The sequence below is a fragment of the Kockovaella imperatae genome (assembly GCF_002102565.1).
Source record: "Kockovaella imperatae strain NRRL Y-17943 chromosome Unknown BD324scaffold_15, whole genome shotgun sequence".
NCBI classification, from domain to species: Eukaryota; Fungi; Basidiomycota; class Tremellomycetes; order Tremellales; family Cuniculitremaceae; genus Kockovaella; species Kockovaella imperatae.
The window spans coordinates 178,254-192,479 of NW_019028955.1; the positions used below are offsets into that span (position 1 = coordinate 178,254).

The 14,226-nt window shown below is 52.1% G+C and overlaps 6 protein-coding genes across 6 annotated transcripts; 3 read left to right on the top strand and 3 right to left on the bottom strand.

Moving 5' to 3' along the window:
* Positions 1 to 9: 9 nt before the first annotated feature.
* On the bottom strand, positions 10 to 1,536 carry BD324DRAFT_636917 (tryptophanyl-tRNA synthetase). Its single transcript, XM_022016950.1, has 6 exons — positions 1,340 to 1,536; positions 1,076 to 1,288; positions 945 to 1,025; positions 778 to 890; positions 592 to 710; positions 10 to 533 (listed from the first exon to the last, which is right to left on the bottom strand). Exons 1-6 carry the CDS (start codon positions 1,520 to 1,522, stop codon positions 67 to 69), a joined length of 1,176 nt encoding a protein of 391 aa, XP_021868447.1. The 5' UTR covers positions 1,523 to 1,536; the 3' UTR covers positions 10 to 66.
* A 163-nt stretch (positions 1,537 to 1,699) lies between these two features.
* Positions 1,700 to 6,771, top strand: BD324DRAFT_636920 (hypothetical protein). The gene is made up of 11 exons (XM_022016951.1): positions 1,700 to 2,058; positions 2,278 to 2,348; positions 2,402 to 3,131; positions 3,174 to 3,419; positions 3,473 to 3,937; positions 3,990 to 5,348; positions 5,396 to 5,701; positions 5,749 to 5,907; positions 5,960 to 6,126; positions 6,169 to 6,275; positions 6,330 to 6,771. Exons 1-11 carry the CDS (start codon positions 1,987 to 1,989, stop codon positions 6,578 to 6,580), a joined length of 3,933 nt encoding a protein of 1,310 aa, XP_021868448.1. The 5' UTR covers positions 1,700 to 1,986; the 3' UTR covers positions 6,581 to 6,771.
* On the bottom strand, positions 6,772 to 7,397 carry BD324DRAFT_636921 (cytochrome oxidase c subunit VIb-domain-containing protein). Its single transcript, XM_022016952.1, has 2 exons — positions 7,035 to 7,397; positions 6,772 to 6,947 (listed from the first exon to the last, which is right to left on the bottom strand). Exons 1-2 carry the CDS (start codon positions 7,338 to 7,340, stop codon positions 6,864 to 6,866), a joined length of 390 nt encoding a protein of 129 aa, XP_021868449.1. The 5' UTR covers positions 7,341 to 7,397; the 3' UTR covers positions 6,772 to 6,863.
* Positions 7,398 to 8,938, top strand: BD324DRAFT_636922 (hypothetical protein). Its single transcript, XM_022016953.1, has 4 exons — positions 7,398 to 8,008; positions 8,059 to 8,162; positions 8,223 to 8,268; positions 8,334 to 8,938. The coding sequence occupies exons 1-4, from the start codon at positions 7,471 to 7,473 to the stop codon at positions 8,468 to 8,470; spliced, it is 825 nt and encodes a 274-aa protein (XP_021868450.1). The 5' UTR covers positions 7,398 to 7,470; the 3' UTR covers positions 8,471 to 8,938.
* Positions 8,939 to 9,055: 117 nt separating this feature from the next.
* BD324DRAFT_636926 (putative zinc-type alcohol dehydrogenase) lies at positions 9,056 to 10,866 on the top strand. Its single transcript, XM_022016954.1, has 10 exons — positions 9,056 to 9,197; positions 9,250 to 9,284; positions 9,349 to 9,435; positions 9,501 to 9,519; positions 9,570 to 9,737; positions 9,800 to 9,844; positions 9,896 to 10,004; positions 10,063 to 10,152; positions 10,221 to 10,695; positions 10,769 to 10,866. Exons 1-10 carry the CDS (start codon positions 9,176 to 9,178, stop codon positions 10,784 to 10,786), a joined length of 1,068 nt encoding a protein of 355 aa, XP_021868451.1. The 5' UTR covers positions 9,056 to 9,175; the 3' UTR covers positions 10,787 to 10,866.
* Position 10,867: 1 nt separating this feature from the next.
* BD324DRAFT_604971 (hypothetical protein) lies at positions 10,868 to 14,059 on the bottom strand. The gene is made up of 3 exons (XM_022013992.1): positions 13,574 to 14,059; positions 11,601 to 13,523; positions 10,868 to 11,546 (listed from the first exon to the last, which is right to left on the bottom strand). The coding sequence occupies exons 1-3, from the start codon at positions 13,761 to 13,763 to the stop codon at positions 10,960 to 10,962; spliced, it is 2,700 nt and encodes an 899-aa protein (XP_021868452.1). The 5' UTR covers positions 13,764 to 14,059; the 3' UTR covers positions 10,868 to 10,959.
* Positions 14,060 to 14,226: the final 167 nt, after the last annotated feature.

The window sequence follows — 14,226 nt, forward strand, 5'->3', positions numbered from 1 at the left end:
CAACCATTTATGTCCGCATGATAGTGCATGTTGACACTTGATCTGTCAGTGAGATGAGATTTCGCGCTATAATTTATCAATACCGACAGCTCTCCTCACTTCCTCCATAGTCTTCTTTGCTACCTCCCCAGCCTTTGCTCTACCTTGCCCTGCAATCTGACTCAGCCAACCCTTCTCCTGTCTTATTCTCTCGTACTCTGCTCGTATATTGCCGAATCGCTCCACCACAACGTCGGTGACTGCATCCTTGAGCTTCGCCATTCCCCATCCGTCTTTCTGCGCCTGTTCCGCAAGCTGCTCAGGTGTCTGGCCAGAGGGGTCCAGCGAAGACCAGATGAGAAGGAGGTTCGAAACTCCTGGTCGCCCCTCAGGATCGAATTTTATGGACGGTTCGGAATCCGTCACGGCCGTTTTGACAGCCTTGCGGATAGCTTCCGGTGGATCCGTTAAGACGATTCGGGACGCTGCTAAGGGGGCAGATTTGGACATTTTCGCACTGGGGTCTCGAAGCGATAGAATACGTTTGGAAGGTACTAGCAAAACGTCAGGAAGGATTACGGGATAGGCATGGGTTGGCTTAGGCGGACTCACCGATCCTGGTCTGTGGTAGAGGGAAAATGTCACCATAAGCTCTGTTAAATGCTTCTGCTGTATCTCGTGCTAGTTCCAGGTGTTGAGTTTGATCTTCGCCAACGGGGACAATCGTGGATCTGACAAGCACAAGGAGAGAGAGATATCGTCAATGATGTGGGAGGGATTCGAGGGTGTGAGGCTTACTTGTAGAGCATTATATCGGCTGATTGAAGGGTTGGATAGGCCAATAATCCGAGCTTCAGATCCAAGTCTGTAATTTGATCTGGAGATGATGATGTTCTCGTGGCGATTTGGGACTAGCGAGCGAAGTCAGTCCTTCGTAGATTGTAGCTTGTGTTTATAAAACCCACCTTCCAAGTCGTCATTCTCTGCAATCTACCGACCGGCGTCAAAGTATTCAATATCCAAGCCAGCTCAGCGTGCTCAGGTATCTAAAACTCGATCAGGGGGTCTCGTCGTCTGTACCACTTTGAAGGCTCACATCTTCCTGGTAGAACAAGCATGTCCTCTCTGGATCGACTCCGCAAGCTAACAAAGCAGCCAACATATCCATTCGCTCCTGTCTCAAAATATTGGGATCTCTCGGCAACGTTATGGCGTGTAACCCGACGATTGAGAGGTACAAGGGTGTCGAGCGCGGTAAAGAGCTTTGAAGTTCTAGGAAAGGGAGGAACAGTCCTAGGTAATTGCCAATCTATTGCAGGTGTCAACGTCTCTTCCTGCTCCGCGCTTGCTCCCATCTCACATGAGGTATGCCTGATGGTTGAATGCCTGAAAAGACGACCTCGTCGAATTTTGGGCCTTTGGAAGGTCCTGCAGAGCTGCTGGCATGACGGTGATCGCGATGAGCTCTCACGTGACTATTCAAAGACGGTACCGTCCTTGCTGAAGCTAGGCAAGCACTAGAGGCGGTCTTGAGCCTGCTCATGGTGTGCTGCTATATAGCCAAGGACTCTGGCTCTCAACATTTCAGCCTCCGACAATGCTGGAGCTCCGCAAACAGTTTCACGTGACTGTGTATAACACGTGATTCACCTTCCCACGGTGAAGGCTCGCTCGGCTCATCGGGACAAACGGTAATCATCCACCTCTTTAGCACCTCGCCCCTCTCCTCTTCATCGCTCTCTTACTTCAGACAACCCATCCTGCTCATCCTCTTCGTCACACTGCCTAAAGTTACGAGTGGACCCTCTCCTGTACCCGCTCTGGGCACAACGTCAGCCACTCTAGAGCTGTGAGGCGCGTCAGCCTCCAGCTTATCGATTGAGCAGGAGGGAAACTTCTTCTTTGCTCTTGTCAGCGGACAAGGAACGGCCCACGCGAATCATCGAGCTAAAGCTCTCTCCTCATCGTCCGACCTGTGCATCCGCGTAGCACCAGCTCTCAATAACCATGTCCGACCTCAATCCTCCGTACCGACCCCTCAACGTCAGAGATGCGTTGTCGTATCTGGATCAAGTCAAGGTGAGCCAGAGTGCCCGTTACGCTGGATAAGTCAGGCGGATCTGGCTTGAGTAGCACAGGTTTCTTCATGCTCTAGCATCATGAAATAGCTTCATTTCGACCATATTGTCGTGGTTCATAACCCTGCAGTTCCTTACCCTGTCAACAGACGCTCCAATTCACCCTGCCTGCCCCCTGTTTATCTATCCAACGTGCTTGGTTGACGCTGTCCTCTCTCAGATGCGCTTCGTCGAGCAACCTGAAGTTTACAATCGCTTCCTTGACGTTATGAAAGAGTTCAAAGGTCAAATGTGAGCTCTTTTCGATCGTCTTATGACCCACAAATAGCTCATTATTTCCCCAGCATTGACACACCCGGCGTCATTGACCGAGTCTCTACCCTATTCCGTGGCCATCCTTCCCTCATCCAGGGTTTCAACACCTTTCTTCCGCCCGGGTATCGGATAGAATGCCTCAGCGGTGACGGAGAACAGGATGGACTCATCAGCGTGACTACTCCCAGCGGTACCGTCTCCCACGTGCCCGGCGGTTTCACCGCGGCAATGGACAAAATGTCGAACCGGGATCGAGAGACGAGACCTGCCGCGAGGCCACCAGCTGAACCAGAAGCCAAGCGATCAGCTCCTGCTGTGCCTGCACCCGCTCGAGCTCCGGAGGCAGCTTCATTTGGACCCCCTACACTGCCACCTCTGCGAAGCGAATTTAGCGATGCTGGAAGACGCCGGACTGGACCCTCGCCTCCCAGCACCGCGGGACGAGGCGCCAAGGTGCAATCTACAAACGGCACCACCAGCGTTGCGCCTGGCCCCTTGCCCATGCCGACCGGTGCTCCTATTGCTCCATCGGGCCCCTCAACACCTTCAGCTGCTCAATTCCTCGCTTCGGGGCTGGCTAGCAATTCCAACCCATCTCCATCAAATAGAGCCCCTGGTAATGCTCCAATCCTCGAATTCAACCATGCTATTGCATTCGTGAACAAGATCAAAATGAGATTCAGCGAAGATCAGGATACGTACAAGCAGTTCTTGGAGATCTTGCAGACGTATCAGAGGGATACGAAGGACATTGCGGAGGTGCGGCATAGACCTTAGAGCCTTTTGACTAACGCCGCTCAGGTGTATGAACAGGTCACTAAACTCTTCCATCTCGCACCTGACCTCATTGCCGAATTCAAAAAATTCTTGCCTGAAAATGGGTCGAGCGCATTCTCCGGCATGGGCTTTGGCTCCTTTGTGCAAGCAGCATCCAATACGCCTCAATCTGTAGACAAGGGTGGAGTAAAGCGTAGCGCTAAGGACGGGAAGGAGGTTGCGCCTGTCAAGAGACGTCGGGGACCAGCTGGAGATGGCAAAGTGCCCAGGGTGAGCCCGTGTCCTCGATGGTGCGGCCACGTCTGACGTCTGTCTGTCAACAGAAGAAGAACACGAAAGCGGACAGTCCAGACGGTGACGATGGCGAGACTTCGCTTGCGCTTCCTCCTGGTGGCCCGCAGACGCTCGCTTCGCCCGAGGAAGTCGCCTTCTTCGATAAAGTCAAGAAATTTGTGGACGACAAGGTCACCTACCACGAATTCCTCAAACTCATCAACCTATTCGTGCAAGACATGATCGATGTGCCGACTCTGGTTGATCGAGCCGATTTCTTCATTGGCAATTCCGGCGACATCTGGGTCGCATTCAAGAAGATGGTCGGTGCGGATGATCCGGCCTCAGTGACCACCAATACAATGGGTGCCCGCGGTGGATACGGTTTCGGAGGGATGATAAATGCGGATTCGAAGCTTGTAGAGAATATTCCTATGCTGGACCGTGTCAAGCCTGATCTCAGCGGTCACAAGGTCAAGAGCTATGGTCCAAGTTACAGGAAACTTCCATCCTCCGTGAGTCTTGCCTTGCAGAGCTGGCGAGGAAAGACTGACATGAGGGTTTTAGGAGGTCAATCTTCAGTGTACGGGCCGGGACGCGATGTGTTGGGAGGTATTGAACGACGAATGGGTCTCTCACCCTACTTGGGCTGCTGAGGACGCAGCACCGTTCATGGCTCACAAGAAGAATGCTTATGAAGAGGCACTGCACAAATCTGAGGAAGAAAGGCACGAATACGATTACCATATCGAAGCGAATCTTCGTACGATCTCCATCTTGGAGCCGCTGAACAACAAGATACAGACTATGGATCCAGAGGAGCGAGCCCATTTCAACCTAAAAGCAGGTCTCGGTGGCCAGTCAAAGTCGATCTACCAGAGAATCATCAAAAAGGTATACGGTAAAGAGATCGGACCTGATGTCATCCGGGCTCTGCACGACAACCCCGCTACCTCCTTGCCCATCGTGCTGGAGCGTCTCAAGGCGAAGGACGAGGAATGGAAAAAGGCTCAACGGGAGTGGAACCGCGTGTGGCGAGAGCAAGACGCGAAAAACTTTTACAAAGCCCTCGATCACCAAGGAGTCGCCTTCAAAGCCAGCGATAAGAAGGTCTTGTCTGCCAAGAGCTTGATCAGCGAAATCGAAGCTCGGAAGCGGGAGCAGAGCACCCTGCGAGCCACCGTACGATCGATGCCTTATCGTGGCCGGCCACAGTTCAGCTTCCATTTTACCGATGTCGAGGTTCTCAAGGATGTGGTCAAACTCGTCATTTCCTACCTAGACCGAATGATGGGCACCCTCAATACCCAAGACAAGGACCGCATAGAAAATCACCTTCGAGATCTTGTTCCGCTCCTCTTCATGTTCAACAAGGAGGAGTTTGATGCCGAATTTGGCGATGCTGAACATGGCACACCAGATGATGGCGAGGCCAGTGATGACTCGGATGGAGACGTGGCTATGGCAGAGGATGATGAGGCATCAAACCTTGCAACCGGAAAGCGAGGTAAAAAGGGAGGGTCCGCTGCGGATCTCCGGAAACGATTGCTCAAGTCTGTTGGCGAGAAAGAAGGTAGAGACAAGCGGGGATCCACCATGACGCCTGGACCTGAAGACGTCCCGAATGGCGAGAATGGCGAAGCAAGATCTGTCGAAGGTACGCCCATGACGGAGAACGGAGAACGGGAAGAGACGCCCATCCCTGCGCCGGCCGACCCGGAGGCGGTAGCTGAGGCTGTGGAGAAGGACAAGGTCACTGCCGATGCCTCTGAGCAGACTTGGGTCCAGATCGACACTCCTGGCGACTCTAGACTACCCTCAGAGGAGCCTCTATCAAAGAAGGATGCCGAAATCAAGGCCCGGGTCTCTAGAAAGGCAAACTTTTTCACCAACAGCCATTATTACGTGCTCCTGAGGCTCATCGAGGTGAGCTTTGATATGATATTCTCATTCCCGGCTGACGAGGCGTTCAGATCATGTACTCTCGTTTGAAGCGCTGCAAGGACCTGGCCGACCAACTTGCGAAGGAAAAGCAACAGCCCATCAACCCTATCGCCATCAAGCTCGGCTTGGCCGACCCTGAAACGCAAAACTTTGGGATCGAGGCTGGAGAGAATCCCGCGCAATACTATTATCAGAATCTGCTGAGCTTGGCTGAAAAGCTCTTTGAGAACGAGTTGGATGTCAATACGTTTGAGGAGACTCTCCGGTTCATGTTTGGTACAAAGGCATACATTCTGTTCACACTGGACCGGGTCGTGGCGGCGATAGTCAAGCAGGTGAGTGCGCCGCCGTGACTTGTCAAGAGTGTGCCTGATGCTCTCAGACTCAAACGATCCTCGGAGACATGAAGAGTCAGGAGCTGTTCGCCCTGCTTCAGAGAGATCGGGCTGCCGATAAGACGACTGTCCGACAGCAAATTGCCTACAGGATGCAAGCGGAGAGTGTTGTTGGATCAGACGATAACCTCTACAAGGTGGAATACGTGGGTCGCTCGCTCTAGCATGGAACAAGCTGGTATTGACTGATCTTGACAGCATGACCACGACGAAACCCTCACTGTCCAACTCCTCGGACGAGAGGATCTGACCATTGATGATGCCGAGACAGCGCGGGACAAGTGGAGACAATACATTGAATCATTCGCGCTGGTTCACGCTACGGAAGGTCTTCCTCATCGCGTGGACAAACCATTCCTTCAAAGGTGAGTGAATCGCTCGTAAGCTGTCATTTCTGACCCTTGCAGGAATCTCACGGACATTCCGGAAGATATCGCACCGAATTCTTTTGACACACACTCTGGTCTAGAGATCAAGATCGCCTTGGGCAATTACCGGATGTTCTTCACGCCTGGTGAGCACACTATTGCGTTCCCATCGCGAGACCTGCGGTTGACAGGCTGCGCAGAAACCGAAGATTTCTTCCACCGCAAGCGAAGTATGAACGAGCTTGCTGAGCTGGAAAAGTCAAACGAGACTGCCACGGCCGCTGCTAAGGACCGGCTGGCGAAATTCGTCAATGACAAGATCAATCCTCCTGCCGAAGCTGCCCAGGCGAGCGGTAGAGAAGGTGAAGCTCAGGCGGTTGCCCTCGCTGGTACAGTGGAAGTCAAGGCGGAAGAGGGCAAAGAGCCAGGGAGTGCAGCGGTTTCTAGCTGAGACTCTTAAGTCTGTGCCTCCGAAGAGGGATCGTTTGGTGAGGGATCTGGGAGTCAACCAATTGTTGTATGTCGTGATGCGTGGACTGTGCGTCAGTAGTAGAGTAGGGACCTCTCGAGTCGGCCTTCGTACATGATCAGAATATCGTATAAAGTAAACTAAAAATGTGTAATGAGAGATCATATCAGCCTACCAAGATGGATGACTCGAAGAATCAGGGATCGAGTGAGAGATGTGAAGGCTGTTGTTATACATGATGTTCTGAGAAAACATAATCACCCGTCTAGCGTCCAGGAGTGGGCGGTCTGTACCCTATCAGGGCTTGTTGTTTCAATTCTGTTTCTTTGCGCTTGTTAAAGTGTTCCATCTGGGCGTGACGATAGACAGTGTCAGCTCTTGAATCGTCCAGCGCCCTAAATCCCCGCTGCCGCTGCCGCTGCCCACGCAAACTCACCCAAGTTTTCCCACATTTCTGTTCATACACTTTAACTTCCCCTTTACACACTCCTGGACCTTCTTCTCCGGGCACAGTCACTCGATTCTTGATTAAACAGTCAAAGTACTCATCTCTTGCTTTCCAGCATGCCGCTCGTTGTTCTCTATTCGGTGCGGTCGTCGGCGTGGCAGATGTGGAACTGGACGCAGAGGTAGATGGCTCGTTGGGACTAGAAGAAGAGCTGAATGGCCACATTGCGTTGCCCCTGGATTGATTGAAAATGGATCCCAAGCTAGTCTTCGAGACCAGTCGAGCAGAATACATCCAAGACAATGACTGACTTACGTCAGCATATTGTGGGACTGTTTATGTGATGTCAGTCGTGTGTCCCGACATTGGGACTTGGTTTGCAACTGGATCCTTGTTGGCGAGAAAGGATTTGGCGACGCTAACGATGCCTGAACCATCTACGTCGGAGGTCCAACCGAAGTTGTCCCTACTCACACGAGTCTCTCGCTCTCCTTCGCTCTCTTCCTTGACTTCCGAAGAGTCTTTCAATCCTCATGCGAATCCTGTAGATCCAGAATTCGAGCGGAAGACAGCTGCCACGAAACCCGCTCTAGGCGTCAGAGAACTGATCCACATGGCTAGAACAGAGAAAGAGAAAAGTTCCAGGTCCAATCGATCTGTCATTCCGCCTGAAAGTCCATTGGCATTCTCTCCCCCTGTCGAGATACGACTTTTTGGAGGGGATAATCTGGCGGACGATCTTCAGGCAGGAGGTGGTCGTGCTCAACATCACGGCGGCGAAGTACCTGATGGAGAATATGAACATCGATCATTGGCTCAAATCGTCGCTCTCCCATTACCCTTGACGGAGACGGTAAGGGATTCGAGGAACGCTCCGTTCGCGAGGGAGGTCGAGATCAAAGGCTGGAAAGTCGTTGGTGGAAAAACTTGGACTGGGGCAGCGAGAGTTGGCGCTTATGTCGGTGCGTTTGAAGAAGGGAGAAACTGAATGAGATCTGATCTAGCCATTCAGTCTATGAGATCGAGATCATCTTTCGTACTGGCGGAAGCACGACCATTCTCCGACGATACACAGACTTTGTCAATCTTCGAGCAGCGCTAGATGTTCGATTTCCCGTGAGTCAGCCATTGTGACCATGGCTGTAAACTCGGGATCAGTGCTTATTCTTGTTACAGGGTTTCCGAGAAGCTATCCCCGTCTTACCGGGTAAAGCCCACATGGGTGAGCACATGCAGTCAACACGAGGAAAAAAACAAAAGCGCACTCATGGCTGATCTTGGGTCAAGCGAAATTTTCCGCCAAGTTCCTGGCAGATCGACAGAGTCGTCTCGGTCTCTTCCTGCGAGCCGTCATGCTTCATCCAGTGATGGGACGAGGGGGTCCGAACTCTGTCGTCGGAGCTTGGGTCACAGACGACACATGAGGTCCGCAAGCGCAGTGCCAAGCCGCATCAACATTGGCCTTATCACACGTATACGCTGTCTTCAGAGAATCACCCTCCCGTGGAACCGTCGTCTAAAAGGAACCGGACCCCTGATGTCCGTACCATTGCCGCTCTGCCGCAAGAGACGACACTCCAGTCATCGCAGAATCGCACTGCCTCACCTGGCTACCTGGCAGCGGGTCAGGAGCTATCAATAGAGGCTTCGCCTTATGCTTCGAAGCCAAGCCTCAAAGCCTCACCGCTGTTTTGGATCGGACTTTCGAAACCCTATATCTACTGGGTCGATGGACCGACGTCGCTCGGCCCTTCGCCCCCAGACCAACAACCGGAACATCTACTGGTTCTTCTCCAGTGTCACAGTCCACACAGAAGGGTCTCAACGGCGTCCTTCATCGCTTGCCTCATCTCGTAGACTCTGTATCTCATGCAATACCATCATGACCATAATCTGCGTCACTTGAGTGCCACAACCGGTATCCTCGGCCCGTCTGCTTCCGAAAATATCGGACCGAATGACGAAATTTGGCTGCACCACCTCCTCCACTTCGATCTCTAACCCCTCCACACCCCATTACCGCTGCCCTGCCTCATCATCCATCCACATCTTGACCTCATCTTTTTGATAGAGACAGCTCATTCGTTACTCAAAAATCTCTCAATCTTACCCAGAAAACCATTGTCAACATGGCCATCACTCACGCTCAAGGTCTGTGATCTTTCCCTGCCATGCGAGAAACTCTCTGACGACAAGCTCATAGGATATGCTGTCCACAAGCCCTCAAAGGACGATTATGTCAGTTTGGACTGAACCGTTGAGACACCAATTGGGCCCTCTTCGCTGACTGCTCGTTGTACAGAAATTCGAGCTCACCAAATACGAGCTCGAGCCACTGACTTCTGACCGTATCACCGTCGCTGTCGAGTGTTGTGGAGTCTGTGGATCGGTGAGTCAGAGGCGGTCCTTTGCATGCGATTCATAAAGCCATGCTGACGTCAATGCCTCGTAAAGGACACTCACACCATCACTGGTGAGCCTGCTCCAACATGACTCCGGATTCCGATGCTGATACTTGCGCAGGCGGATGGGGACCGTTCGAGACTAAATTTGTCGTTTCCGGGCACGAAGTCGTCGGCAAAGTCGTCGAAGTCGGAGACAAGGTCACTGAATTCAAAGTCGGCGACCGAGTTGGAGTCGGTGCTCAGGTCTCCAGCTGTAAAGAATGTAAAGCTTGCAAGAATGACAACGGTGAGATGATACCCGCTGCATTGATTTTGCACTCGTTTTACCGAAGCTGATGACTTTCGTAGAGACCTACTGCATGGGTCACATCACCCACGGATACAACACCCACTGTGAGTCTGATTCGTTACTAAAGAGTGACATCGCTGACATCATCCTTTCAGGGGCCGAGGGAGATGAGCACCAGGGAGGATACTCTACCTACATTCGAGCACAAGAGGGTTTCGTATTCAAGATTCCCGAGGCTCTCTCTTCCAACGATGCTGCGTCCATGTGAGGGATATTCTTTTGCGAACTCTTAGCTCTTCTGATCTGACTCCCTTTCCTTCAGGCTCTGTGGAGGTCTGACCGTCTTCTCGCCTTTGGTCCGAAACGGTGCTGGACCCGGCAAGAAGGTTGGAATCGTCGGTCTCGGAGGACTGTGAGTAAACGTCCGGTGTGCCAGCTTTAGGATGTGCTTGTGCTGACGATGTTCGTGATTACTCGCAGTGGCCACTATGGTGTCCTCTTTGGAGCCGCGCTCGGAGCCGAAGTCACCGTCTTTTCTCGATCCGATGCGAAGAAGGAAGACGCCTTGAGACTCGGAGCAAAGCGATTCGTTGCTACTCAAAACAAGGGCTTCGAGAAGGATCTCCAGCAAGAATTTGACGTCATCATCAGTACCGCATCCGCCAGCTCGTTGCCATTGGATGAACTCTTGTCGACCTTGAAGATTGAGAAGAAATTCATCATGGTCGGCATGCCCGAAGATGGTCTCAAGATCACCCCTCAGACTTTGAGTGGCAATGCTGCTGCTCTCGCTTCGTCCCACCTTGGAAATAGCAGGGAAATGCGACAGATGCTCGAGCTGGCAGCTGAGAAGGGTCTCAAACCCATGATCGAGGTCATCCCAATGAAGGATGTTGCTCAGGCTCACAAGAAGATCCAGGACAGTTCAGTTCGATACAGGACCGTCTTGACCCAGGTGAGTGGAAGATCGCGTCGTGGTCGCGAGCGAGGCGGTCATCAAAAGGTCTCACTGACCCTGTGATTTGTAGGACATCGAGCAACAGTGATGCGTTTTCAGTCATTCTTTCCAGTCAAAAGTCATCAGTTGCAATCGAGAGTCGAGAGTGATACAAATCAAGCGTGTAAATGCATGGAGAAGTCGCAATATTGCCACAGTGATGATGACTGATATTTGATACAACGTGTATTTAGAAGAAGATCCAACTCGATATCTTGAGTCTCACGCGCCCATAGCTCTTTCCAAATTGGCAGTCCTTCTGACCGTCTCAAAGATTCTGAACAGACTCAACACCATGTTCCCACCGTAGAGAACTAGAGCGACCAAAGATAATCCGATACACGCCCCCTGTCGTTGACAAATGTCTCTTGTCGAGGCAGAATTGGTGATATCATCCGCGAGAACCATTTCTAAGGCTCTGAAACCGGAATAGGTATCCTGATCGACGTAAAAGTCCCTCGCGTGTAGTCTTGAACGTGAAACGGTCACAGTCATGATATCTGGGTCGAGGTCTGAAGCCCACCACGCTTTGCCTCGAGCGCACATCAATGGCGTGGCTATAAAGTCATTTGCAGAGTCTGTGATGGCTGAACTCCAGAGACCGACGAATAAGAGATCCAAGCAGACCCAGAGCATCTTGGATCGAAGGCCCCATAATCCGATCGGTCTGCCAAAGTACTCTCTGTAGATCGCAGTAAGGACATGGACAGAAGTGAGTGAGGCATAGGAGATGATGAGCGTTGTAGAAGAGCCCATGACTCCGGGTATACCGAGAGAATCGAGTCGAAGTCGAATAGTCACTGCCAATGCTATAGGCGAAGGAAAGAATCAGCACAACAATCTCGAGGGCACTTGGGACCCACCAAGTGCGGCGAGGACGACCGCCAGATTGATCAATCGGATATAGATTGTCACACGAGCATCGAGGAAAAGGACTCTCTTTGCCTTCTTCTTCCAATCATCTTCTTTGATTCTCATCTGCTTTCTCTCCTTACGTCGCTTCATCCGCGTACTGAAGCAACCCCATCGAGTGAAAGAAGCCGCTTCACTCTTGCCAGTTGCTAACGTCGTCTGCCTCGACAAAGCATCCCCGTTACCCGGCATCTCCTTGTTGCGTAAACCGTTGATTGGATCGTCAGGAACATGTTCAACTGGTGAAGCTCGTAATGGGCCAAAGGTTCCGGTTGGCGCTGGTGTATTCCAGTCAAAGTCGTGAGGGTCTACCCCACCACCTTGTTGCCGTTCTTGCGCCGCGCTGTTGCCATTCTCCACATCGGTAGTGGCGAATCCTAGACCTGATGGTGTTGGAGGAACTAGAGCAGTTCGATAACGTTTCTTTTTCTGTCTTCGTCGGCTCTTCCGACTCGTTGGATCTTGGGCAGCAAGCTGATCCGAGACGTCCTCTTCAGCATCTCCGGTCGGAACAATCCCCCGTTCTCCAGGAGAATGCCTCGGTTCTCGCCGTCTGCTGGGATTGAGAGATGACAATCGACGCATATTGTGGGGTCTCGCTCGAGGCTCTCTCGTACCCGATCTGTGCGATTTCGAGGGACTGGCTTCGGCATGATCCGGTGGAGTCGCAAGCTGACCAGGATACATCCCATACAGAGCATCTTGCCATGATCCAGCTTGCGGCCAACCGTGTTTGAAATGATCCGAGATGGGTGGCGGAAGTTGAAGTTTGAGCTTGTTAATGGACCTTCTCCGATTCCTCTCTCCCATCGGAGTATCTGTGTGGATCTCTCCACCCTCGTCTATGTCCCGCCTCCGTCTGATCTTTGTGCTCGAGTTCGTACTGCCTCTTTGTTTCGACGACTCGTTACTGTCCTTGGATACGGGTATTTTTCGATGCCGAATGAAGATTCTTTCGCGGTCGCGGTCAGAAGGTGATTCCGTATCTGTTGGTAAATCCGTGAGATCACCGCGAGCCCGTCGAAGTCGGGAAAAGTATGGCGTTGTCGATTGCCTCCTCATTATGGGAGCTCGCCTCGGCAATGATAGTGGATTCCCAGGTCTGGCACCCTCAAGGATTGGATCGCCACTTCCTCGAGGTCCGTCAAGATCCAACACGACTTCTGGACTGCCAAACATGACGTGCGAGTGAAGACGAGTGGGTGAAGATGGAGCGGAATTTGATCGAGCGAGCTTCGGAGCGGGGACTTGCAGATTCAAAGGCGTAGGTGAATCTCGCCAGTGAGATCGCCGGAAAAAATGAGTATGCGGATGGAGCTCGCGAGGCGTCGGAGGAGCGCTCGGGGAAAGGAATGGGTGGACGACAAGGGATGCAGGTGAAGGGGAGGCGACTCCATCAGAATCTATCCCACTCTGTCTCCTTTTTGGCTTTTGAGTTGTGATCGGTCGGCCATTGCTGTCATTGCTCTCTCGGCTCTTTTGCTTTCCTCGACCGTATAGATCTCTCACGCGGTACTTCCTGTCAGATTTCATTTGATCGGCTCCAGAGATCGCGGTCTCCTTGCCGGACTCTTGAACAGTCTGCTCCGTCTTATCACCTGATCTCTTCCTCGTCGCTCTGGCTTTCATCTTGGCCATACCTCGAGACGTGAACGTCCACCAAGGATTATCTTCATCCGTGCTATCCCAATCGCTTGTGCCTGAAGATGTCCCTTCCGAGGTCGAATAACGTCTTCCGATATGAGGGCGGCGTTTCTGAGATAGAGCTGCGCTAGAGGGGCCTGCCATTACAGTGGCGGGCCCATCAGGCGGCGTCTCAAGGGGCGACGAGACCACTGCGAATGGTGGAGAAGGAGGCTCGAATTGGGCGGATGCTGTGCATGGCATGGTCAGATCGAGCACGCAACCCAGTGGGACAACTTACGAGGCACAGTTCTGACTTTCCTAGCTGTCGATCCCGTCGCCATGGTCCCATTTGTCAATGTAGACATGTTAGTCGTCGAGCTTTCACCGATGCCCATGCCCATTTTCATGACGCTGTGTCCTTTGTCTGCCATGTTGACAGTGATCTTGGCAGCCGAGGCACGGGATGATCCGGCTGAGAAGTTGACCATGATAGGTCAACTTGTGCCTTTGACGTTGTCGTCGTCCTTGAGAGATGGATATATCACCTCGAGGTGAATGAAGGCGAGTAGAGCATGATGCTGTTTCGTTTACCACGCAAATGGAATTGATGCTTGGGGTGAATGAAGGGAAGGGCGAGCGGCGGCGATTGAATGATGACCGTGGGGATTCCGCAAATGATGCAGGAAGGATACACTGAGGAGCGAAGATTACTATCGAGTCTGTGTCTGTCCAAAAAGTCCACCTGTTTGACGTCGTTGTCGATGGAAGATGGATGGTAGAGACTGGATGGATGTGACCTGACGATGGAATTGCCGAATATTTATTATTTATTCAGTTTGTAATCTGATAACACCTTGGGGTGGTCGCCTGCCCGATCAAGTCATATCAACAAGATTTGCCTGGAGGTGAACTCAGTGAGCCCCTGGCATTGCATCAAGACTCCCACTTGGA